General features: G+C 49.0%; 1 protein-coding gene across 3 annotated transcripts in view; it reads right to left on the bottom strand.

Annotated features, from left to right (window-relative positions):
* Positions 1 to 18,025, bottom strand: part of LOC125956636 (uncharacterized) — a 58,922-nt gene extending 40,897 nt beyond the window's left edge. The window contains exons 1-2 of one of the 3 annotated variants that reach the window (XM_049688706.1): positions 17,842 to 18,025; positions 15,311 to 16,029 (exon numbers count right to left, since the gene is read on the bottom strand). In XM_049688706.1, coding sequence (XP_049544663.1) covers positions 15,311 to 15,362 — 52 coding nt within the window. In that variant the 5' untranslated portion in view covers positions 15,363 to 16,029; positions 17,842 to 18,025. The remainder of the gene's footprint in view (positions 1 to 15,310; positions 16,030 to 17,841) is intronic. The other 2 variants (XM_049688708.1, XM_049688709.1) reach the window with 2 other exon arrangements.
* Positions 18,026 to 26,271: the final 8,246 nt, after the last annotated feature.

Below are 26,271 nucleotides of genomic sequence, written 5' to 3'. Positions count from 1 at the left end.
CTCGAACGGAGGCTGCATATTCAGATGCACAACGGGCACCGACCAAAGTCGATCTCAAGTCTCCCAGTGATACCCCAAAAGTGATAAACTTCCTAGTGAAATTGAGCTGATGAGTTACGACGGCAGCGATTCCGGCTTCCGGGAATGGAACACTTTATCTGAAGTGCAAACGGAAATCAAACCGTTTTGATGCTTATTGGCTCTTGGCAGAAGCAGTAGCAAATGCGGTTATTATGAGCTGCAGTGTATCGTTTCGTTTCGGTAGCAAGTGGTCCTCATTTGCTCGATTAGAAGCATCGCCTCAGGAGGTTTATCGATGCTTCCACCCTTTACAGTGTGATGATGCGCGCATAATGACGCTTTATCATCAACACATCTTGACTCTATTCAAAGACGATAAGTAAGTTTTGTGTCTGTAATCTTCTGTTTATGCCAAGCTTTACTCTTAAGAAGAAATCTTCTGTTTATACTCTTAAGAAGCGGCTTTGGTTATTTCGGGTAAAAGGGGCTTATTTTTGACGAATTTTAGTGAAAAAACCATTTAAGTTTATTTTTTCAAATGAATGTCATATTAAACTGTAACTTTTCAAAAAAATTTAGTTCTATTTTGGGAAAGATATGATCAAAATTACGTTAATGGCATCCAATCTAGAAAGGCAAGTTTGCAAAAATGTACTTTTTGCGGTGCCCATAGTAGCCACGTGCCGGGTCATCAGAAATACACAAATCAATATTCTTTTGTTAGATTATAAGTTTATCCAGGTAGCCCCGTCAAGTTTTTGTGAAATTTTCCATTTTTCGATTTTTGGCAGATTTTTGAAGTTGGAAAAGTGATGATTTTTTTCGATGTTGCCTCAAACAATGAGCTTTACATAATTAAAAAAATTGTCTAAAAAAAAGTAACATCAATTTTAACAAAAACTTGACGGGCCTACCTGGCAAATAGTGTGCAGATTATGTGTTAAAAATCGATCGATCAAATCGATGGGTCCAGTAGTTATGCTACGATTGGCACCGACTTGGAAAACGTATGTTTTGGGAATCGCGATTCAAAGTAGCGAGAAGCAAGGCAGATTTTCAAAAATCAATATCTTTGACAATTTTGCTTCGATTGATCCCAAAAATAAATGCGAAGAAATAAAATTAAATACCGAAGCCCCCCCTTAATGCTTCTGCTGCAAGCAGTAAATTGATGATGGAATGACGCAGTTTTCGGGACCATATTTTGCGTCTCATCACCAACGAACCAACACAGCGACTGATCACGAGTGTGCAAACGTCAAGCGTACCAACACTTGTTAACTATTTTCTTCAAAATCATCGTCCCCGAAAACACCGTTTTGTGTGGAAAGGGCACATAGAAAGCGCAGCTCATGTACACATGCACACAATGTGTAACGAGACACGCGACACAGAAAATACATCAATCATCTCTCGCATGCCCGCTTTCTTTACATTGCTGATAGCATCCGATGCTGATACCAGCTAACTAACTCTCTCTCTCGAAGGGAACGAAATCAAACTCAAACCATCCCCGAGTAGAACGTCATCAAGTGAATGGACTGGGCGTGCGATAGGGATCACGTCGTCGGCGTCTTCGTCGTCGTCGTCTGGTATTATGAAATTTGCCTGCTACACCCTCCCTCCCTAGCATCCGAACTTTTCTCGCCAACAACATCATGTTGATATCCCGTCCCCTCCCCCCACCACCCTTGGCGCGTCTGGATGCCCTTGGTGACTGGTTTGAGGTTGGGGCTTAACGCCATCCCCCAAGATATTGAACTCCGCGCTGTAAATATTAGCTCGATGATAGCTGTGTTCACCCCTCGTGATGCGGTCGTTATTTTTGGCGCGTATCCACCCCCCACAATCGACGGCCGAACTCCTGACAGCCACACCAGACCATACCATAAGCCGTACAACCGATTCCACCCCGGATTCCGCCAATGTGCTGATGCTGTGTATCCGTCCGCCATCGCGCCTGTCAGTAAAGTCTTGAATTTTGTTCCCGCATCATCGACCCCCCTCAGACAGATACACACACACACGCATACACTTTCAAATTCCATTTTAAGGCAGTTATCTATCCTTTCAACCTTTTCGTTTTGTATGGGCGGGCTGGGGGGGGGGGGGGGTTCCGAGGTTTCAAGAAGGCATCTGGCAACCAAAAACCCGGTGAACCGTCGGACCAAACGCAATATCTTTTCGATTGCCCCCCCTGCCAGCGCATGGAACGGAAACACAGCCAAGGCGAAACGCGATTCTTCGCTATTTTTGTTTCCTTTTCTCTATTTTTTTTTGTTCTCCTTCCTTCACTTTCTCGGTCTGTTTACGCAAGAAGCAGACGGCCTCCCTGTCCCCCCGGGCTGCGAGTCCTGTGTCTTGTTGATTATTTTCGATGCGCACGATGCGAACGATTCAAAAGTATCCGTGGAATGTGCAAAGAAAACATTCTCCAATCACGAGCTTGGCACAAAATAAAATACACGATACATGGCGGCGGCAAGCTAATGGCAAGAGGAGTGCAGAGCGGTTTTTGGTGGCAACCCTCCCTCCCCACACGAGAAAAAAAACCCCACGATTTACAAGTTCATGGTTTTTGAGGTTTTAAGGTCGGTCGGTTGGTGGTTGTGGTGATGGTGGTGGTGAGCAAAAATCAAACAATTCAACGCAACGAACACAACAGAAACATTGGCGTTTGTTTGAACAGCTCCCGAGTGGTGGAGCAAATGTTTTGCAAATAAGCAAATAATAATAAGCATTCGATGGCAGAACAACGAGAAAGAAAGGAAAAAAACATCCTCCTTCCTCATGATGATGACGTACCGATTGGAAGCATCTCATTTCGAGCGCATCCGAAAGCCGTTCGCTGGAGCCAATAAAGTAGTCGATCCCAGAGCAGTATTACATAAGCAATCCGGCTACCACGAGCTGCTCGTGCCATTTTATTTGCACAGTGACAAATGTGGTTGCTCGTCTGTGAAAGGTTCGCATAAGTTCCGGTCGATTGGTTGAAATCATTGCCATCAAAGACCATCACAAGACGGCTCTCAGCATGCTAGACATCCAGCCGAAGGTCATGAGGTTCAGGCTTTTTTGCCGTGTTTACTCTCCATAAAAAATGGTCTACCTCCCCCGGAGCATACCAACACTAATTGGCAGACGGAAATGTAAGAGACAGGTGGTGCCCCGTTAACCGACTGAACCGGTTGATGCAAGTGCTTTTCTGCGTTCCACGGATCGGTTTCGATTCGATAATCGGTTGTCTCAGTAAAGTGCGTGATACAACTTTGATGAGCCCAGGCCCAAAAGAAAAAGGTCTAACGTGCGTGCCGGGCCTAACTTCCGTTTTCACCTCTTGCTCAGCGAGCGATGCCGTGTGATGGGAAGGAAGTTTCCTCGATTGATACCAAAACCAAAAAAAAAACGCTCAATGCCGACGCAGACATGTCACGACAGCCGAACGCTTTCAACACGCCCACTGGCAGGTGTTAATCCCCTACCCGTGTCAAAGGCTGTCATTTGCCAGGTTCGGCTTCGGCGTATTGCCTTTGGGTTGTGTTGAGGAAGCTTCCAAACTTTTCTCTCCGGGAAATTCGGCAATTTAAGATTAATTCCCTGAGATGTTTTGTATAGCAGATTCCAATGCTTTCTTTGTTTTAACATTCCTCGCAAAACCATGGAGTACCGTTTGTGATAAAATCAAGATTCAATTCTTGTGATGTAACTTAATAAGTGGTAGTAAACACAGCACAGTTACAAATCTTACAAAACCTCAAAAGCCAGAATATGAAACCTCATCTCGAGACACACCAGGGTATCTTCTTCCATCCAAGCCGAGAAAATGGAAGCCATGCACGAGTACAAGTTTCGGTGAAGGCATCTCCATTCCTGCTGAATCACTATTTGTGCGAAAGTTTCGGCAAGAAACCTCAACCACAAACCTGCGAGTGTAGAAATGATAGTGTCGGATCCGGATACCGGAACACGAGCACTGCGAAAAGCGCCGGAATTTTCATCCGCCGTTCATCGTCATCGTTCGGTGGTTGGTGGGCGGTAGGAGATAATTTGATTATTTATAATTAACCATTGAATTGCGAATTTAATTGTACGAATTATGTGAAACTAATTTACATCCACCACTGATGCTTTGTCAGCCGATTTAACAGAAGAAGTATATGGGAACAAAACACATTGTTCGCTTAGTATGATAAGTTTATAAATAAGGTTATATCAAATAAGTTTTAATTTGATTTGTTTCTTTTTCTTTTCATTTTTAGCTTTAGAAGATTAGAAGTGTAACCTTGTGAACTAACTGGGTAACTAATTTGAATTAAATGAGCTGAAGCATGAAAGCAACAAGTATGAAACCATAAAAGAAGCAACAAATGGCTTAAGATGTATGTCTTTCGATACAATGGGGTGTCTAGGACGTGACTTAGAGTGAGTCATTTCATGTAATTCTCTTTCAATAAAAACAGAAGAGAATTTCGTTTTTGTATCAAGCATAATTAGGATGCTTTAATATTCTATCGAAGCCAGGTTCCAGCAACAGGAAATGCAACGTATAATTTCTACATAAAAATGCCTCCAAGCACACTCGTGTTCTTATAATCCCTTCGCCGTCAAGCACTCAACGAAAAGGGTTCGTTAAATAAAATCTGAATGTTAAGTGAAAAGCCCACCGCCATAAACAATCGCTTTGCTCTTTAATGCCTCTCCCCCTAACACGACAGCTACGACGTTTCTCCTTTACTGCGAAACCGATGAAACGCTTTCGCGTAATTCAACACTCTCAGGTTAAACGATTTTGACCATCCGGAATTGCCGCAGAAAATCATTTTCCTTCCCCCCTTTTTCCGTCGAACCCCGGATAGACGATCTGTAAGACGAGGCAGGATGAGCGCCATTGTAAAGCGGTTACCACTTTCACCGGCAACCCTACCGGCAAGCAAAGTGAAACGCTACAGTAACTTCTTGCGCGAAAAGTGTTTTACTGGTCTATCAAACCGAATTTGACGACTCGCCACAACGACCACATAGATTCGCGATTCCAACGCGAAACCTCCAACAGTAAATGGTGCCGATGGCGATGAGGGAAAGAACGAGGAGAGAGAGAGTGAGCAGCGGCGCAGGAAGTACGTAAAGCAGGATTCCGGTTCCGATAGACATCGTCGGCGTAACCGGGTCCACTTCTGCTGCTGGTGCGGAGAAACTGCGGACGACGACCACGAATGGTCTCCTTCGCACCCGGAACCTTCATTTTGTCGAGTCGATTGAGCCACATTGCGGTGGACCATGGGCTCGCCGCCCTGCTGAGTGATGATTTATGATCCAATCCCCGATTCCACTCCCTTTAGACGAATTGCGAAAGGCATGGGCAAGTCCTAGAAGCCGGTCGATAATGGAACCAAGCGTCGCTGGGAGGCCAATTTCATATCTCTCCAAACCCCTTTCGAGGAACTCATTTTCTGCTTCGCAACCGTGCGAATTTCTATGAATAATAAAGGCAGCAAAATTGCTTTCAATTCTGATCAGGCACGATTCGTACGAACCGCCCGGAAGTCCAGTGAAAAATCATGCAAAAATAAAGGAAGTCCCCTTTGAAGTCTTGTCAGAAAGTTCAAGAACTGGTCATAATAAGAAGAGCAACTTCTGCAAATGACGATAGATAATCGAAAAATACTATAATTGGGCCGAGAAGCTTGAGTTTTTTTTTTTGGTTGACTTGAAGCTATATTTAATGTCACTCAGTGAAGAACAATCGGAGTGGCTCTCTCGAGTCAGATTATCCCGTAAAAGCAAAAAAGAAATCAAACCAGATGTCCTCCCTGGCAATCCCAGACAAAAGAGTGAAGTAAATGTCTCGAAATCAAATAAACTCGTCCAGCAGTCCCCTGGCTGAGGCTTTTCTCCGAGTCACCGAACTCAAGCTTCTCAAAAGACGGGACATAAAATGTCAGAAAAAATGTGTATGTCCTTTCCAAAAGGATCCACGGCACATTAACTTCGCTAAGATACGGGCGTCCATAAGAATGCGACATTTTACGATCCAAATTGAGCGAGACAGCAGCACCGAGAGGTGGACTTCCTGTCATCTACTAATTTGATAATCATTGCCCCCACAAACGTAGCGTGGCGGGCCGGGGCCAGTTTCACATCAGCTTCCCGCTACATTTGTCGCCAAGTTTATTGCCTGGCATAGGTGAATGTGACACCGGTGCTCCACCTTCTCCCCGTTCCCTGGGAGTTACTCGTGGTAAATGTAATCCAGAATTGTTTCCCAGCTTGAATTCCGGTCCCTTGCTCAATGCCCCTTACAGCGTCGTTATGCTGCACATAACTCATCCGCTCTCCGTAGGAGCGAAAGCCTCCGGTCTAAGGTATCGTTCCCAAAACCCGGCCTGCCCTGCCCCGGGCCTGGCCTTGTAAGGGGCTCCGGGGATAGCAGCAGAACTGCCGAGTCTATACTATATGAACTCCCGGGCCACGGGAATGGGCACTCTATGGGAGATTGTTGCCGGAAGAAAATAGCTTTCGGGGAAGGATTCGTTGGCGTTAGGGGAAACCGAAGCCCAACCACATCGTTTGGCTTGTCGAATTAAGGAACGGGCGTACCCCCGGGGGGCTCCGGCCACCGAGGTTCAACAAAACAACGGCCGATGGTCCGATGGGGAAGGACCGATCTGACCGGGCGAAGCTGTCGATGAAATATGACAAGCTTATGCGTCAACGTATCGAACCATCCTGACCATGACCGGCCAAAAGGTTCCACACACACACACACACGCACACACCCCTCTGAGTGGGGGAGAAGATTAGTTTGGGCGTGAGACCCCGGGGGTGGTGGTCTCACCGGGCCGTGAATCACCCGGCGTCCGGCGCCCGGCACCAGATGGACCACTAACACTTGAAGGATCTAGGACCACCACCTCCTAGGGTAGCCCTCTTCGAGGCGATTGCCGTAGATTCGTTAGCGAAATTGGAAAACATAACGGTCCCGGGAGGACGGTAAGGGGCACGAAGCTCAACTTCAGCCAGCCTCCTGTTCCTTCTCCTCCTTTTCCTCCTCCCTTTCCTTTTCCTTCTAGTCGACACAGTTTTGAGCAAAATCGAAATGATGTAGAGGAGACCGGTTTACGCATGCATTCCCGAAACACTCCGAAAAGACGGCAGACGGAAGGATGAATGGAATATTTGATGAAGCCGGGATTCCCACCGGAGCCGGAGCCTCCGGACCAGAAGGCCGGAAGGCGTTCGTCAAGGGAACAGGTGTGAGCTGAGGATGAAATAGCTTTCACAAACACACACACACACACACGCATGCACAGGGACGGTGGAACGCGGTGAGACTCACGTAGAAGTGATAGGAGCCGCGTGTGACATACATCATGTTTCTAACACTCGCTAACCAGCTTCCTCAGCCTGATGCTAGTGCGCAAAAGCACCTCCCAGGGAGCTTCGCTTTAACATGAGGCCCAAGGGCGCATCGATATGCCATCGCCGATTGGCCGATTATCGGACGTGCTCTCCGTGCTGCGCTCGAGCTCGGAAATCATTAGCATCCCGTGACACTTTGCGTGATGAAGAGTGGAAAGTTTTATTGAATATGTCCCACATCGATCGATATCGAGCGTAACCAATCTACGGAGAAGCCTTCAAGGTTATCGGTTATCAACTCGGTAGGTCGAATGGTATGATGTATTGAGGGATTCACCGAGGGATTCATATTCTTCACCGAGTATTCCATAAATTTGTTTGCTAAAACAGACATTTCTTTTCGGGTATGGCTTGGAAGCTACATGGAATATACAATTGGATCAAGGTCATGTAACTTACGTCCAAGATCCTCGCAAACTGTGACGCCCAAAACAAAGATCCACACCAGAAGACTCAAATAGCGACACACACATGTGGGTCGTACCGTAATAAATGGCCTGACGTACCCGAAACGATGACCACGCAAAACACAAGGTCATCGAAGCATAAATACTTAATCTAGGCCACACATCAAACACATCCTAGCATGTTGTGGATCATATGGGTTCGGACGTGGTCCGTTAGTCCCACCACCGTACCATTGCAAGCTCCACAATCTATGCTAAATAATTCACAAAACCCTCCCCCGAAGATCGGATGCCCTAACCATGGCGGATGCCGTAGTGCGCATGAGTCAGTCCAGAAAGTGGTGATAAGCCTAAACCTTTGCAAAAGTCCAGACGAGCACCTTAAAACAGATAAGTTTTCCCCGTTAAAATTGACACACACACACAGACACACATGGGAACGCACACTAAAATCGCAGACCAGGACGTCCGTTTATTTGTTGCAAACATCATAAAATGGCACCTAAACCTAACTAGTAACTTGGCTCCGAATCATGTAAGGGGAATGAGGCCATAGTTCGGACACGGAGCAAACTATTATTAGTAGTTTCAGTCGCACTGCGCGCGTGTGTGTGTGTGTGTTTGTGAAGATGGATGCGGGCAAGAGCACCGAGCATGACAAAAATAAGAGTCAGTCCCGGCTCGACATGGGCCCTGTCCCTTCGTCCTCGGTTCGCTTTGATGAAAGAACCAGATAATAAAACTCGCCTGATGGTCGCCTTGCCTGCGCCCATAGAGTGTCACCATTGCCCTGTGGTTCGTCTGGTGGAATAGATCACAAAAAAGACGATGAAGAAGAAGCAGAAGAGCAAAGGACGCAACGAAATAGAATAAAACCCGCCACCGACCGATTCACCGCCGCGATGATGGATAGGTTGGCTTAGGGTGGGCGGCTGGACCACAGAACCGGTGGCAACGGTGGCGGAAGTGGACAAACCGGTGGCGCATATTTTATGTGTATGGAATTCATCCCGGCCCAGCAATGTTCCCGGGGAAGGGATGCCGATGAGCGCACGAGTATGTGAGATGTGGTAGCTGACGATGTGATAGCTCCTGGCTGGCAACCACGAACCCGGGCCCCCGGGAACCGGAATATGCCAGAATGCTGTGCGAGAGTGCGAGAGAACGATTTCGGTCTGCTGATCAGCACACATTTCACGGACACGGCCACACCATTACACCGCGGTACAGTCTGCGGATAAAGTAGTGACCAAACACGTCCCTCCTATCCTTTGCAGCCTTCGGTTTTTTTATTGATCGCCAACACGAACTATGGAGCTTCTTCGTTGAAGCGTTTCTTTTTTTCCTTTTTATTCTCGGACCAACAAATAAAACATTCCAAAAATGCCCAGACCATCAGATCAGCGTGAAGAAGGAAGTGACGAAGTCAGCCTTTTGATGTCCTTTTAGTTTTGCTGCCGGTAGGACGCTATACCTACAGGTTGCGACGTTGCGGAGAAACCAAAAAAAAACAGAACGAACCGAGGTGGATGATAAAGAGCCGTGTCAGTCGGTCGCTGACCTCACATTTCTTGGCACCGGTTCAGCGAATCGGAAACAACAAAAAAAGGGATAGAGAGAGCGAGAAGAACACCGCACACTTTCACGGTATGACATGGCTGACCAGACACGAGACCGCGTCACGAAGTCACGGGCCGCCAGATCGCCAAACAAGTTCCGGGTGCCTTGCGAGGCCGGGAGTCAGCATTATGAGGTGCAACTTTTGACGCGTGCTTGGAGCGTGGCCAAGAAAAGTCTGAGTCCGTTTTGGTGCTGCCTAGGGTTGCGAGTATATTGGCACCGGAAACGACTAACGTCGCCTATGGACTTCCGGTCAGCTGAGGTGCGGAAGCGGTGGTCTGGCCAATGTCTGACCGGTTTGCCACCAGGTGCACCCGCAAAACCCGTAAAAAGCGAATTGACCATAACCGGTTGACAGCGATTGAGCGCCCAAAATAGCCACAGAATTGAATGAAGGTAATCGGAGTTGTGGTTGAATTTATTGGAATCACGCCCCACCAAGGTGCTGACGGATGAGGTACACCGGGATTGGGTGCCAAGTCAGCATTTGTGGAAAAAAAAATGAGGCAGAAAAATTCCGAGCTACGGTGCAGGCATACTCTCTTTGCTTTGCCAACATTTAATAAACTCCCTTGCTAGGGCATTGTTTGACAGAATCATTAAGAAGGACTATTCCAGGTCCTGGGTTCTGTTCGAACAAATATTTACAGAGGTCGCCCCACTACCGGAGTACACCAAACCAACAGAGACTCACGAGCAGAGAGTCTGGAGCCTTGAATGTAAGACAAGGTAATGCGACAAAACCCCAAACAACGCCTTTGTGATGATGATGGAGCTCTATCCATCTGGGTATATACCCAAGGGGAAACTAAAGGCCCGGACACACACACACACCACCACCAGGCATCTGAATCAATTTTGCAATTTTCTTCATAATTTTCCCTTCTCTCAGCTTCTCAGCCCCGATGGCTGATGATATAGGACAGGACCAGTGCCAGTGCCGCTAGTCAACAGGATGAACCAAAAGAAAGCTACCCCGGGCTAAGGCCTTGCGGCGCATTAATACCACTTCCGCTACTGCTTACGCGCTGATGACGCCTGGCAAGCTGGCAGGCGGCCCCAAAGGCGAAGGACTCACGGGAAAGAACCGACAGAAGCAGCAGAAGAAGGAGAAGAAACACTCATCGGAGCCACCTTAAACCGTGAGGCATTATTTCCTGTCGCTTCCGGCCGTCATCAAGCGAGAAGGAGAACTCTAGGAACTGCTGCTGCTGCTGCTGCTGCTGTTGGCAATCTCGGCCAGATTTTGGACGAAATCATGGCGTACGTGCCAGTGGCACCGAAATGCCGACCGTGCCGTGTGCACTTTATCGTACCAGCCAGGTTCCTTCACCGTCGTCGCCATCATCATCATCATCGTGGTCGTCGTCGTAGCCTTAGGTCCGGCCTTAGATTCAGCGAGGGAGGGAGTGAACCTTCTCCTTCAGGCGCTTTGGTGGGTGAGCTTTCTTTTCTGCATTTTCGCTTCAACGCGCGGTACACGTTACTCATCTGGCCGAGACGGCTGCCGAGGTAGTACGCAGTCATGCAACAAACGGAACACTACAGCAGCAGCAGCAGCAGCAGCAGTAGCAGAGCAGAAGGAGAACCAGGCATAATGTCACTTGACATGCAAAACGATTTTTAAGAACACTTAAATTTCTCTCGACATCAGCTCTTTCGAAGCACCTTCCGGTAGTGTTTGCGAGGGGCGAGCATGCACTGCTGGGGGGACACTTGACGTACACGATGTTTTGGGGTTTGGGGAGCAGAGTCGAGTGATTTAGTACGCTCGCATCCCCTCCCCCGTCTTGGGAGTTGCCTCAAAAGCGGTTTTCTTTAGTTTTCGTTTTCGTTTTTTTTTTGTTGTAGCTGCAAATCTTTGTGAGCCGATGGCTTTAGCTATCTTTAGCGAGAATTATCATTCAACTTAGCTATAAGACGTTCGTGGCACAATTAAACTGCTCTACTTCCAGCAGCAGCAATAACAACAGCAGCGGAGAGCATTAACGCAAATCAGACCACACAGCGAGCTTCCACACGAAACTTCCGGCTCACGGTGGCAGTTTGTCGATTATGCAAACATTGACAATTCTCGGCCTTTCACAGTGGTTTTTCGCCCACGCCGTGGCCAGCATATCTCGCTCGACAGAAGAGTACGCACCGAAAGCGCCCGCGAGAAGTGTCTTCCTTGGAGTAGTTATAATTTAAGTGCTAATCCCGTATTTATTTCTCCGGATAGCAATAAAAAGAAGCTTCATTTTGTGCTGAGAAGCCTGATTAAAGGACAGGACGAGCGAAGCGTCCCGACATTAAACAGCGTCCGAACGCGAGCTCTACCTGCCAGGCTTATTGCGAGAAAGTGGATTATAGTGGAGCCTTTGGCCGTTTCCGGGTTCCCGTTTTTATATAGTTATTAAGTTTTACAGCCGCGTCTCACCTTCCTAGGACTAGTAATAAACTTTTGAGTAGTACATTAAGCATCAAGCATCATTAGCTAGACCGCACGGGTAGCGGCTTAATTGCAGAACTAGCTTCGTGTCCAACGTTGCTTCGTCTTTAAAGAGATTGTTGAAAAGAAACTCGAGGTCCACAAATTGCTAGAAATGAAAGGTCTGTTACTTAAGCCGTGCAAACTGGAGGTGAGTTCGTTAAAATACAAGCGAATACTGCCCAGTGGCAGTGTCTTCCATACATTCTAAATATAGAAAACCGTAGTTCTGTAACCGACATTTACCTCCTTCTCTTTATTACATTTCATCGAAATGGGTCAAGCAGTGGACCTCATGGAGCGTCCAAATTCCATACATACATTCCACTCGGCTCGACAACAAATAATCCCTTTTAATCATCGAAGGACGACGAGAGGCTACGATTGTCTCTTATCCTTGGAAATTTAATTAAAAAGAGCTCATCCTTACGATGCCATTGGCATCCATTCGACAGAACCTGAAGCGCCTGATACCACCCCATAAAAACGGCTGCACTGAAACGCCTGAATCGTACTACATTTTCCTGAGTCGTTGAAACTTCCCACGGAAGGGGTTGGTTTTCGGGAACTACATTTCCTACCTCACCCGCACCCCCAGCAGGTCCACCATCCTTCCGAGTGTGATTCGTGAAGCACATTTTAATGCCACCGGTTGGTAATCCCGGACTCCAGGAGCAGCAGCAGCCCATCCCTTACTCAATTGATTGGCAAAAGGGACGAGGCACGATTTTAAAGTTTTCCGGCACAACCACAGCCACGCAAACCGGTCCTCTAACCGGTCCGTCATCAATCGTCATCGGCCTTCCAAGAGGTCCAAGGGGTTTGCAGGATGAAGTTTGATGAAGAGTAGCGGCATCGACCGACGGGACGAGTACCGTCACCACCATGTTAGTGGCAGTAGTGGTGGTTTTCCTCTCGATAAACTGCTTCAAAAGAAAACTGTTCCAATACAACTCGGTACGGTACGGTTGAGTGGCAAATCGGAATCCGTACCGTACCGTACCGTACCGGCGGCCAAGGCGCTTCTCGAACTCCTCGCCGTACTAATACAATCGCACTTGCACACAAGGCAGAAGTATCCCGTACGCCGCAGTTCATTGAGTGCCGGGATCGCAACGATTTAAGGACGATTTGGACGACTGTCTCGGGTTGGGGGGAACGATTTGGGGCTCGATTAAGTAACCGGCCAACCCAGGCTACGCCAGCATCTGCTGCTGCTTGTGCTGGCAAACGGACCGGGACCGGACCAATCTTGTCGGTGCGCCGGCCTAGTGGCCTGCTTCTGCTGGCTTCCGTGGCTTCTGGCAATTTCCGGTCAGCTGCCAGGGTGTATCGATTCGATTGAAATTGAAAAACATGATCTCGCTTGAACAAAAGCGAAATGCAGCAGTGCAGCAGGGCAAGCGAAGGAAGAGACCCCCGATTGCTCACACCAAACCTTCCGGAGGAGTCGCCACTTTGAACCTTTTGAGAAGCTGGGAATTGGAAAGTTCCCTAGCACAAGCACGCTGGTGGCCCGGAGGCACCGGAATCAACTGTTTCGTTTCGCCTCTGCCAGCATCTGCCCGGGGAAACGGAAGAGTAGATCCATAATTTAAGATAGCATACAGCAGCAGCATGTGGAAGCAGCTTTGGTTGCTGCCAAACAATGGAACCCCGAAACGATTGGTTTGGCCGGACGGCCGGGAAGGCTTTTGACTTCGACTTCGACTTTGGCCTCGAAAAGTCAAACCAAGGCCGGCGGCACCTGGCAGCGATACCGGTGGCAGTGGCGAGTTCCGAAAGCGGAATCAATGTTTCCGAAGAAATGAATCCCATCAATAGGGTCCGGGTCCAAGGAGCATTGGTTTTCATTGGCAAACCGGGAGCAGCTTGTGCAGACGGGCAAATCACGCCTCAAGATAACTTGGGGAAGCGGCCCTCATTTGCATATTTGCTGCACGGTTCCGCATAGGCAGCATAATGCTGCAGTCATCGATTGAGAACGTTGTGTTCGTTTTTGCTGATAATTTGCTAGTTAGTGGCCATTACTAGAGAGACTATTAACTCGTCCAAAGGATGCAGACTTTGCAGAGGAAAGGACAGAACTTTTAACAGAGTAACAGAAGTCCCAAAAGTTAAAACAACGCAAATGGAAACCAGAGCGTTGCGCGATGTCTAGCGGAATGCGGGGCAGAATGATATCACAGAGCGCATCTATCAACCGTGCAGTTCATGGCCGCTCCGGGACCATCGGTAAGCAGCGACAGCGACAGGACCAGCAGCATCTCGCAAAGCACTCCCAGAGTAATAAAAACACACCGCACCAAACACACGTTGCATAAATCTTCATTTGCTGTTGCGCTGTTGAAGGCAAACAGAAACACAAACACAACACATACAGTGGCCAGCTAGCCGGCCATAAAGCGCATATCCTTGCGGTCCGAGGCGAGACATCTCATTCGCCATCGCTTTGACCCCAAAGTGGTCGTAAGAGTTTGCGGTCTCCAAAGGCCGGTCTTTCGCTGGCATCTGGCGCAACCTGTTACGTACCTTTGGCGTGGCGTGAAGGTCCTGGCGAAGTCGAAGTTGGGAGTGAGGGAGTGACGGTGCCCGAGACGTCACACACAAAACCAAACGCCATGAATTTGTAATGGTCGAACACCATAAATTTCCATTACATTAGTGTAGGTGTGTGTGTGTTTGCGAAGCGAAGCGCACCAAAGGCATACAACACACATATGACAAAAGCGTAATAATGTTTACCACCTCCGCAGCACCGCACCCGCGGGGCGTGGGAGACTACCACGGGGACCACCATCCCCCACCCCGAGCTGGAGGTATATCGCAGAAAGACGAGGATTGTCGTTGGATTTTATTGCAAGAATCGGAATGTCGTGGCAAACGTGAAGCGATACATAAATAAAGAGACTCGGGCAGGAGCACGAGATGAGAACAAGCTCGACAGCAGCAGCACGAAACTGATGATGATGATGATAACGGGGGTCCCCCTCCATCAACCCTCCCCTTCCACGCCGGGCAAACGATGTGCAAACGATAAGCAGCTGACGATGATGCAATGGCGGTCTGGCGGTCTGGCGTGTGGCGTGCGAATCCAAGTAGCAAGTAAATTCTTATTCAAAGTATCTGTTTAAAGCCCCAACAGCCTACTTGCAGCTTGTCGACGCGTCAGATATGGAAAAATATGCTTCCACGGTGGCAACAGCGGCCTAAAGTCTGCTCGGAAACAAGGATGGCTGGTTGGTGAGCCTTGGTTAACGAATTTAGCACCGAGTCTTAGGCACCGAGCCGGAAATGGAAACAAAATAAGAACAACAGCCCCACCGAACACAGCACCCACAGACACACAACACAAATACCCACATACACTCACCTCCAAGGAGCGCCCAGAATAATCCAATTTTCAGGCTCGTACGTTTATCCATTTTTACGACTTCTCGGCTTGTCTCGGGCGCGATTCTCGCTGCTGCCGATGCTACTGCTGCTGTCGAGACGGGATGTTGTCTTGGGGCTGCCTCCTGTTCCTCCTCCTCCTCACACCCACACGCCTTCTCACACCAACGCTCAAGCCGAACCACGGGCGTGTGCGCTTTTATCGCCCCGGGGGATATCGATCTTCAGCGCATCCGGGACGTTGGAGCATCGGGCGGGGGGATCTCTAGCGGATATTCCAATTTCTTTCCCCCTCTTCTTCTTCCTTTTTTTCCTTCCTTTGTATCACACGTTAACGCTTCCCCTTTCCACTGTTTTCACCTCTGCACACACATACACACACACACACTCGGCACACGGTACACACAGAGCGCACACACGAGGACGCACCGATCGAAAAGATATCGACGCTTCACGCAATGACACTTCGGAACAGAGTAACCCGGACAACCCCGGACAACCCAACAACTCCCACAGCGCCTACTCAGCCACTTTGGCACGAACTACCAGCGCGTGGTATCGCGATATATTACGCGAATCGCACTCACTACTACCACAAATACACACACGCACGGACACACAAGGATGGGAGGGGGAATTCCACTTATGCTAGCACGTCAACGGCACGCACTCTGTGCTCCGGCCACTGACTAGAGGATGCTAAAAATAAGAAGGAAATCAATAAGTAGAAGTAGACGTGGACTGGCCAGCCAGCTAGCAGTCCAGGAAGGCCGGATTCGTGGTTTCGCGTACGCTTTTCCGCTGAAATGCCTTCAATTTATCGCGCTTCCGGTCCGCCTGACACGATGCACTACTTCCTGTGCTCTGGCATTTTCTGGTGCTGGTGCACCGCGACCTCGCACAACCCCCTCTCTCTCTCGTGACGTCACCGTGTCCAGAATAGTCGTGAACGATGCACCAACGAAGCTCGAGCAACGAGATTCCTGGCATCGGAATGGCTGACTGGCTGGCTTGGTTTCCACGGAAAGACCGACCGCCTGCAGTGTATTCCAGGAATTGAAACCACATTGTGTGTTTGGGACCGGCTTTTTGATTGCAGGAGCACGAGATTTCCACCTGTTTTCCACCAGCCAGCGAGTCAGTCAGTCAGCACGCTGCAAGTGTTCTGGTGTAGCGTGCGTGTCGACACCATTCCGAGAAACTTCTATTTTTACTTCACTCCTCTCCCTCCACACGGTGATTGATCCCCCCCCCCCCCCTCGGTCTCGCGGGGGATGTGGACCAACCACCTCCACCAGCCAGACGCTCTCGTTCGTTCGTTCGCTCGCTCGCTACGGTGTCCGTTCGAAATGTTTATTTTCATCGTGCCTGCTGGTCGTCGTCCCCTCCTCGAGCGAGATAATTCAATTGGAATTGCCCACCGTCCTCTAGCCACGGGGGGGTCCTCCTCCCCCCCCCCCCCCCATTTTCGTCCCAAGGTTTTCATTTGGGTCATCCTCGGTGCCGTGGCAATATACTACACGGATTCAAAACAAACGCGCGAGCGAGCCGAAACGTCAAAATTGTCTACTCTCGCTGCTCAGCAACGAGTGAGCTCTCACTCTCAGCACAGCTCACCGGCCGGCGGCGGCGGCGGTGTGTGTGTGTGTGTCTGTTCTCTCACCATTTCCGTGTCCGCGGAAATGGAGGCGCCTCAGGAAGTGGAAGGTGACGATTTTTCCAGCTTCCAAAAGAGTTATTCACCGCCACTGGCGGAAAAGAAGTGCGAGGAAAGAAAACCCCGGTAAAACGGATCGAAAAACGAGAAACCCAAACGTTCGCTCGCAGCGCTCCGGTTTGTGTGGCGCGCTCACCGATACACCGGTAGCGACCTCCCTTCAGGGCAGGGTTCGTCGTTGTTGCCAATGGATTTTCGCTCGCCACCGGCACCGTGAGCGCCGTTTTCCGTTTCGGGACCATTTTCCGGGTTAAAGTGTTGTTTGTTTGCTTCTGCTTCTTCTTCTACGCTGCTCTCGCTGTGAGCAGAGCGCGCGCACAACAGTCGGAGCGAATCTTTGGCTCGCCAACTCCATCGTGTGCCAATTTGGAGGATTCCGGTTCCGAGGGAATGTGAATGTTCCCTTTTCCTTCGAAATGGGGTCTGTGAGCACTGATCACGAGACCGCGGGAGTTGAACGACAATCATCGCATTAGCAACACTTGATAAGCGAAATCACTTCAACTGCTCCACGCAACCACGGGGGATGGGGAACAATAATAATAGTAGCCAACTTTCATTCAAATTGCCCATCGATTAAAGCGCGTACGGGGCAGCGAGTTCGCGAGACACACACACACACACAGACAGGCGACGGTACGGATCGACGGCTCGTGCGAACCGGCGCGGATCACGATTCCAATAAAATAGCTATGCTACGGATCGGAACTGAAACCCCAAAGAGCGCTGTTGTACTGGCACACGGATCGCCACACACACACTTCACTTCGTTCCCGGACTGAGGCAATGGTTACCTTCGCGCAAACCGTTTTCTTTCCGCACTGCCCTGGGACTTCGAGGTTTTCCTATACTTTTCCCGGCGTAACGGCACCACGGACAACACCGCTCGTGTTGTAGTGTTCAGGTTCGGCCGTTAAATGTGATCACGTTTCGTACAGTTCACCATTGGAACCTCCGAACCGGGCGGTTGAATCGTGAGCGAACACGCAGTCGGTGTCTCTGGCTCTCCGTGTTTCGCTCTTCTATGCTTGCGTTATTATGCTTCTCTCCAAGATTCGAAAGGCGATGCGCGTACGCTGTAGTACCGTGAGTCCCGAGCCGAACCAAGAGCCGACGTCTGAAGCCTATATGCTGTGAGTCGAAAGCCGAATGTCACGCAACACGGACTCGCCGATGTAGCAGCGAGAAATTCGTTGCGTTGCATGAGAGAACGAAAATGCGGGAAAGAGCGAGCGGGCGGATTGATGCAGCATAACATTTATGCTGTTTGTGGAGGCTATGGAACAACAGGCGGATCACCTATTCCTGGTATTCTCGGTACGATATTGCGCCATCATCATCATCATAATCATCACTAGGTCAGCCGATTGTTTGTTGAGGAAGTGCGCGCTGCTCACGTGATGAGGGAATTCTCATCAGTGAGATGAATTGACGAGTCTGTCGGAGCCTTCTCAGCGTCAGTGTTCTCATCGTCCTCGTCGTCGTCGTCCCGGAAACGAAATTGGAATGCTGCTGCTGGCGATTGTTTGTGAACCCCGCGGGAGGATTACTACTAAACCCACACTGACCCCCTCTCTCACCGATCGGACGTCTGGTTTGTTTTTCATTTTCTTTAATTCCCATCCAACAATCAACTGGAAAGTAAATCCACGGCCGCGGATTTCTTTCCTTTCAATTTCACTTCTCCCACCCCTCCTCTAAATCTCGCTTTCCCAGGGACCAGTTAAAGGTCCTGGTAAAGGTTTCGTTGCAAAAAAAAAATACAAAAACCGGCGGAAGTCAATCGCTCGTACACGAAGTGAAGTGGCAGGCGCTCAAACCCCCCGCGAGGGGCGAAAAGGTTGGGAGTCGGTTTCCGTTGCCGCGGGAAGCTAAACCGCCATGTTGTTATCAAGCACGCAGTCATGTGAACAATAGGGTGGGTGCTACGGTGCCTCCGGCGTGCCTTTTCAAGGCGCGAACGCTTACGCAGAATCGACCATTTGTTACCATTCGTGCCGTTCGCCTGCTCACCTGAGTGCAGGATGTTTGATGTCCGTGTTCATGTGTGCATGTGTGTGTGTGTGGTGTGTGGGGGGAGTCGTAAGCCTATGGCCCACGAAAAGACGGTTACGGTAAGGTTCCGTGGAATTCACGTTCAGCGTTGGAGGTGCCCGGGGGCCGCGCGTTACTGCGAAGGTCAACAAGGAAGGCGCTATTCGTGCCACGATATCCTGTCGATGCTACCGCTTACACCACACGAGGGTTCTTCGATGGACACACACACACACACACACACACGCACGCGCACGCACGTAAGCGAAAGAGGATCCCTTCCGGGAATTGGGGAAAAAGGAATGAAATAAAAACGAATCTTATGTGAGAAGGATGTTTTGACCACCAGAAAGAGGGAAGGGGCGTCAGGTCGAGTATCTGGTGCGAGGAAAGGCCGAAAACGTTAAAGGAAGTTCCAGTAGCAGCAGCAGCAGCAGCAGCAGCAGGAACGCTCAGGCTTTTAAGGTTAAGGAGCGGAATTTATTGGATTGCTTTTCGTTATTGAACATTAGACCACCAATTGATTACGTTTTCGGGGCCGAGATTTCATTCCCTCGTCGACGGTGATTAATTGAAGCGTTTGGGCGGACCCCCCCCCCCCCTCCCCGAAGTTTTATGAACAACCTTGTAAATTGAGGTTTTCTTACGATATTAACCAACATGTAAACACGAAGACATGGTAGCTCAGTTATGTTGGAAAATGAAATGCTTTTTCTGTTGGTATTTCTGAGATGTAACAGAAGAACTTGTTTTGAACTCCAACTTCTTGATTCTCCATCGTTTCTTATGTAGTTAAGAGTTCCGTATCCCGGCATTAATGAAGCAAAGCCTTCACCAGCAGGACCTTTATTATTATGCAGTCACAATGGCAACCGGATTTGAAGGAGTCCGTTCCATTTTCTAAGGTTTATTTTAAGCCTACTGCGGCCAACAAAGAAGAACTCTCTCTCTCTCTCTCTCAAGGGCCCAGCGTAAGATTCACTCGCACATTTCCGCTCAAGTTCCGTTTTCACTTTTCATGCATTAATTTACCTTTCTTCCGAATTCGCCATAACTCATTCCGTCGCTAGATCGCCGCTGGTCGCTGAAGTCCGGTCAGATTGGGGAAAAACCCATTAATCTCTCGCCCAGGACTACGCATACCAGGTCAAACCAGGTTCATCAAGCAGGTGGTGGTGGTGGTGGTTGCGCACCGAAATCCTGAGCCCGAAAAGAGAAGTTTGTTTCTGTTTCCTTTCCTATTACTTTATGTAACCGGGTGGTGACGGCAAAAGTAGCAAAAAGGTTTGCTTTCTTCTTTCGCGGCGGTCGCTTCGGGGGCCCCCGAATGTAACTGGAACGCACCTGTCCGGGACCGGGGCCCATTCACCGGTGTCACCTTTCGGGTGTAGGTTAAACGAATAGATCATCGGGAGCGGCAGCGTCAGCGGCGGCTGCGGAAAGGTCTCATGAAAATTCATACTCATGAATTTCGCGCAGCATAAACATTTGCACAAACGACAGGACATTTTTGGGGTGAGAGACGAGGATGCGGAGGTGCTATATTTCGTGTAGCGGCCCCGCACCACTTGAGAGTGGTTTTTATTTGAGGAATGATTGTTTTTGGATGGAACATTATATTATTAGAAACGCTTTTCCTTTCCGATAGTAAAGTTTAACAGTGGTCTGCAAACTATGAAAATGATATTGTAAACAATATGTTACAATCTAATTGGAGAAGCGTTAAAGCGATCTTAACAAAGTTCTGTCCCGGCCCTGGTACGACACGAAATAGTGGTAAGTTATGCTAACAGCTGGCACCGGTTGGTTGGTGGAGGGTGAATCATGGTGAAAAAACAACAGCATTTTACTCGGACCAGCAGCGACGCTCTCGGCATCGCGTAACGCCACGTGAAGCCCACAACAGTCTTTCCGTTGATTCCACCTTTCTTACCTTTCGTTCGTCGTTTCGTTCTATTTTCCCCTCCCGGAGAGCATGGCAATGACCGTAGGGAAGGATGTGCATGCAACGGCACGCGATCGTTCTCCGTGTCTTTCTCTCTCTCTCTCCCTTTCTCTAGCACTCGATACGGGACCAGACAAACCGTTCCGGTTGAGGGTGCTGCAGTCAGTCGCTCGGCTCGGCGCTTAGATGACCTGACGCAAGCAGTCAACCGTTAATGCGCTGCCGGTCACCGGACACCAGGTAGAGTTGGTTAGGGTGAGAGACCCTGAAGGTGGTTCGCCGTCTCACCAACATGAAAACGTTATTAAAACTCAGCAAAAGGACTCACAAGCACGACGAACGACGAACGACGGAGACGCAGAGGGTCAAGAACAAGAACGGGAGCTTAAGAAAGAAACGTCAACAACAGCTGGTATCGCCGGTTTGGGTTATTCTTTGCATCCCTCTTTCCATTGGCACGAGGATGGTCCATTTTAATGAATTCCTCATCGATGTCCGATGTTCCAGGAGAGGGGAACACCAGTAGAGATTATGGCAAAGTCACTCTTTGCGAAGGTCATCGAGAGGCCCACACTTACTTTCCGTTGCTTCTGCTACCCTTTTTTTCTTGACGTCACGCCTCGCTGACCGATCCGAACCGACCGACGAGGGATGCAGTTCTTAACGGATTTTACTTAGTTTACTTTTGTTGCAAATTGAAGGAAGGAAAGAATCAAGCTACTGCTGACGACTTCACCATTAAATTGATCGTGTAACTCACATGCACAAACAACATTCAACGAGTTAATTGAGCTAGAGCTCCCCCCCTTTTTCGATGTCTGTAGCAAAAACCGAAAACGCTCGTTTGATCCATCGATTCCCGCTCATTTGCGCTGCAACCGACATTCCAGCGCAAAATTCCGATTAACAAATTACCTATTCGCACCCTAACAGGGGGGTGCGGATGAAGGTAGAAGCGAATGTTGTGAATGTCAGGAATTGGTTTCAAACGGAATCAATTGCATCGCCTCGGTGCATCCGCTCCGATTGCCGCGAATCCTTTTGATCTGCTGCAAACGCCGGCATCGCTGGAACGTTTACTCGGATTCCTTCAATTCCAGAGAAGGGTAGCTGTAGCAGGTGTGCGTGTGTTACCATCCGCTGATTACGTCAGTGAACGTCAATGTAGTGCAAATTCGCCAGAAAAGCGGAGAATTTTACGAGCAAACGAAACGAATGCTTTACCACAATTCAACTTCCTCGTGGCATTATCCAATCAATTCAACATCGTGTTCTGGGAGGATCTTAAATACACTCAGCACTCGGCCACGGGATTGGCAATTCCCTGCAAGAATGGTGACCGCTTGGTCTTTCGGGAAAGTTTATCGAGAAAAGATGTTCAATTATTCCGCTTATAACCACAGATAGCTCCCGTGTTCCGGGTGGTCACAAGCTGCACTAAATATTCATATTCAAATCAAATGCCCTCCACCCTCCAGAACCCCGTCATTATCTGTCACGATGGTTAGTCCTCGACCATCATCATCATCATCATCATCCTTCAGCACATTGCCGACCGTTCTTCTGAGTGGAAGGAGCATTTTTTACGAGGAAAACCGCCCACCTGCGGATTGGTGGATAATAGTACTGGCCCCCAAAAGACCAGATACCAAGCGGGGAACCTGGCCCCGTCCCGGGTCTCCGATCGGTGCTTGTCAGTACCTTGACATGGATGGCGAACAATTGGAATTGATGGTAATCCATCAATCAAATTAGATTGGATGTGAGCTTCCGGTGAACCACCGTGACCACCGCTTATGCGGCGGTGCAACATAAATTGCTGACGGTTTGGAATGAATTATAAACGATCCGAATGGTAGGCCAGGCGGCCAGGCAGACAGTCACAGTACCGAGGCCGAGACCGAGACCGAGACAACGCCATGGTCTTTGTACAATCGACTACTCAATTGCAGGTCTTTTCCGGGCCTCTCTCGGCCTCTCGCCGGGTTGGCCAAGTAATTTAACGGTTGGCCACATATAAGCTATCATGTCGAACCGCGGATTCCGTGCACATGACAGCCCACCTCACAACCACTCCGCAAAATACGCTGCATTCAACAGCTCCAGGGTCCTGGGAAATGTGCAAATTGAATGCCTTTGCAATGGCAGCATACGGACCCCCCCACAAAAAAGGGACCGGCATTTCGGTGTACTAGGTAATTGAATTAGGCCTGTAATTGACAGCGATATGTAAACAGGATGTTTGTACTTCTTCACTTCCTCCACCCTACGCACCCCCCTGTCACCACTCTCTTGTGAGCAAGCAGCAAGGATAATTGGAAAGTTTGTCTCGAAAGCGAATAGTTGTGCGCCGCCCAGGGCTGGAAGGATATTCATTTTTGTCCCACTATTCTAATTGCTGTATTCCCGAGGGTGGGGCTGGAACGAAGGGAACTGTTTCATTAACTGCCCTCACACACACACACACACTCATATACATGTATGGTCTCCCCGAAAAAAGGGATATTCCTTCTACGTACCATTCCTTATCGCAGTATAGAATAGCAAGAATCCGAGGGTTTTTTTTGTGCTTACCCAGCGGTTATTACTCCATGAATCCATGAAACCAGACCGGATCCATTAGCAAGTGGCTCAACGCTCAAGATACTGGGCGAACGATCCACCCACACACCCCCTGGCCACCACAACCCCACCCCGGTGGACGACGTGTGAAACCCGGTAGGACGAACTTAATGGAATTAAAAACTTAATTTTCCTACCTCGACAATAATTTCCATAATCTTTCCATAAATTTAACAGCAGCCAGGCAGTCCCACCGCCTCTTCCTTTTTCACTCCCTGAATCCCGCTGGAGGGAAAACCGGAAAGGCGAAATCTCGTCCACCACGAACCAAAACGAACACTAAACCTCGGGGAATGCGCTCGGCGCTAGGACGACGGTTGGTAGTTCTCCCACCTTCTTGAAGTCGCGGCTTGCTTGGTTTAGCCTTCGAGCTACCTGCGACGTGTGTCCCCGTTGCGGGAATACTCCCCAAACTGTCACTGTGCACGGGCCGCCGGTGCGCTTACTTCTTTTACATCCGCCAGAACTTTGCAGCGACGGCACACCTTTGTCCTCTCAGGTTTTGCTCATCCTCATCCGTTCTTTATATCCTCCAAACGGTTCCGGCAACCGGCAGCTGAAGGCAGGATTTATGATAAGTGCATCAAACAGTTGCACCATCGTTCGCCTCAGCATCCTCTCTTTCTTTCTCTCGCTTTCTGCCAGTCTGATTTCTTGTGGCAACCATGAAAAGCGATTTTCCTGTGGCAGGCAGACAGCAGCAGCAGAAGCAGCACCTCGGTCTCAACCTGCAAAGAACAGCGCGCTTTCGGAACACAAAAGCGTATTAGTGAGCGGTCGGTAGTCGGAATCTTGGATACAGCGAGAATGACAAACCATTACCGGGGATACCCATCTCAGCTGGCATGGCGGCTGGCTAAGGAGGATAATGTTCCGCGTTCACGCCAAACAAATAACTCAACGAGGTGGTGTTGGCGGCTGCAGAAACGTTGAAGCGCTGCTCTTCGCAGGGCAGTACAACACCCGAGCCAAGTAGGACACTTCATGGACACTCGGCAGCGCATACTGGCAAGTGATGCTTATGTCACTTACCGCTGCTAGCAACGGTTGCTGCACTGAAGCTGATAGTGGGCTGCAGGTAGCATAAGCTTTTCGCGCTACTTTCTTCTTTCCATTGAAAGAGGGGAGGGTTTTGCGCCCTTTTTTTTCTTCACCACCCTTCAGGTTCATGGCTTTATCAGGCGAGTCTCAAAGCGTACAGCTGTCAAACGCTTGAACGCTGATAGTGTGGCTTATTTGGACTGTGTTTTTCTTTTCATTATCGCCAACACCAGCAACAGCCGAGCTCAATGATGGGGACAGATTCCACAAACTTACCTAATGGCTTTTGATGGGCTTTTGATTTGCTGCTATCGGGAAGAGACCAACCGTGGACGACAAGAGAGAAAGGCGAAAGAAGTCTCATTTCTCACTGCTGCTCATAGCTGCACTGACGGAATAGCTTATTACGATGTTGCGAGAACAGAATGGTCATCGATAGAATACTTCTATTACAACCTCTTTCTCGTTTTCGGGTTTTTTTGGTTTCACTATCTACTCAGTGACGCAAATCGCTGTGTGAATTCCAGCATTGCTATCGAAATGGGAATTTCCGCTCCAATTTGGACAAAGCCCAGTTCCGGCATTGCATGTGCGTCCAGCGGTTTGAAGAAAATTGCAGTCGCGTGCACTGATAAGAAACGGTTGATCTCTCAACGCACAGCGGTTAAAAATAATGTCGCCCCGATACGATTATGATTCGCTTAGAAACATCGTGAAACCAATCATGGCCAGGGGAACTATCAACAGCACTGCCTGGAAGTACTTTAATGTATCTTTCGCCTTATTTTGCGCACACATTGCGTTTCTGAGTCTGAGCAAGGGAAGGTGCTATAAAGTTGGTTAGCAGCCATGAAGTTCGGCTGTTCGTAACGATTTGTTCCGTGATCGGTGTGGCCATCGTTGTGTGGAACGTTTATTTATCAAAGGACGTGGGGACCAACGAACAGCATCATCCTAATTCATATCGGTCCTGCGTGCCCGTGAAAGTGTCCGGAAAATATAACATCAGTGGAAGGAACAACTTTAGTTCCTTTGAGGCCTACTGTTAAATGGAGAAGAATGGTAGTGGTTGGATAGTCATTCAACATCGCTTCAACGGATCACTTAACTTCGAACGTAACTGGACCGAGTATCGAAATGGATTTGACGAAGTCTAAGGCGAACATTAGCTTGGGCTGAAAAAGGTTTACCAAGCGACAAAGGAGCACGGGCATGAGCTGCTGTTGGAGTTTACCGATTTGCGCAATACTTACTACTACATGCGGTACAGCTCATTTGGCATCGCAACTCGATCACTATCGACTAGGAGCGCTGGGAGCATACAATGGAACATGGGAGGACGTTTTTCGACTCATCGTGGGAATGCGGTTTTCAACACCAGATAAGGATAACGATGCTTTGAATGGTAGTTGTACAAACGTAGCCAAATCAGGCTGGTGGTTCAACGATTGCGGCAAGCTTTTTCTCAACTCACCATTTGGAAAAGATACTGTCGAAACAGAGGGATGGAAGAGTTTTAACTATACTCGGATGCTGATTCGTCGATTGCATTGACAAACAACGGAACAACAAGACAGGAAAT

This window comes from Anopheles darlingi, chromosome 3 (genome assembly GCF_943734745.1).
Source record: "Anopheles darlingi chromosome 3, idAnoDarlMG_H_01, whole genome shotgun sequence".
Taxonomy (NCBI): Eukaryota; Metazoa; Arthropoda; class Insecta; order Diptera; family Culicidae; genus Anopheles; species Anopheles darlingi.
Note: the sequence above shows the minus strand (reverse complement) of the source record. Positions and strands in the feature narration are given on the sequence as shown.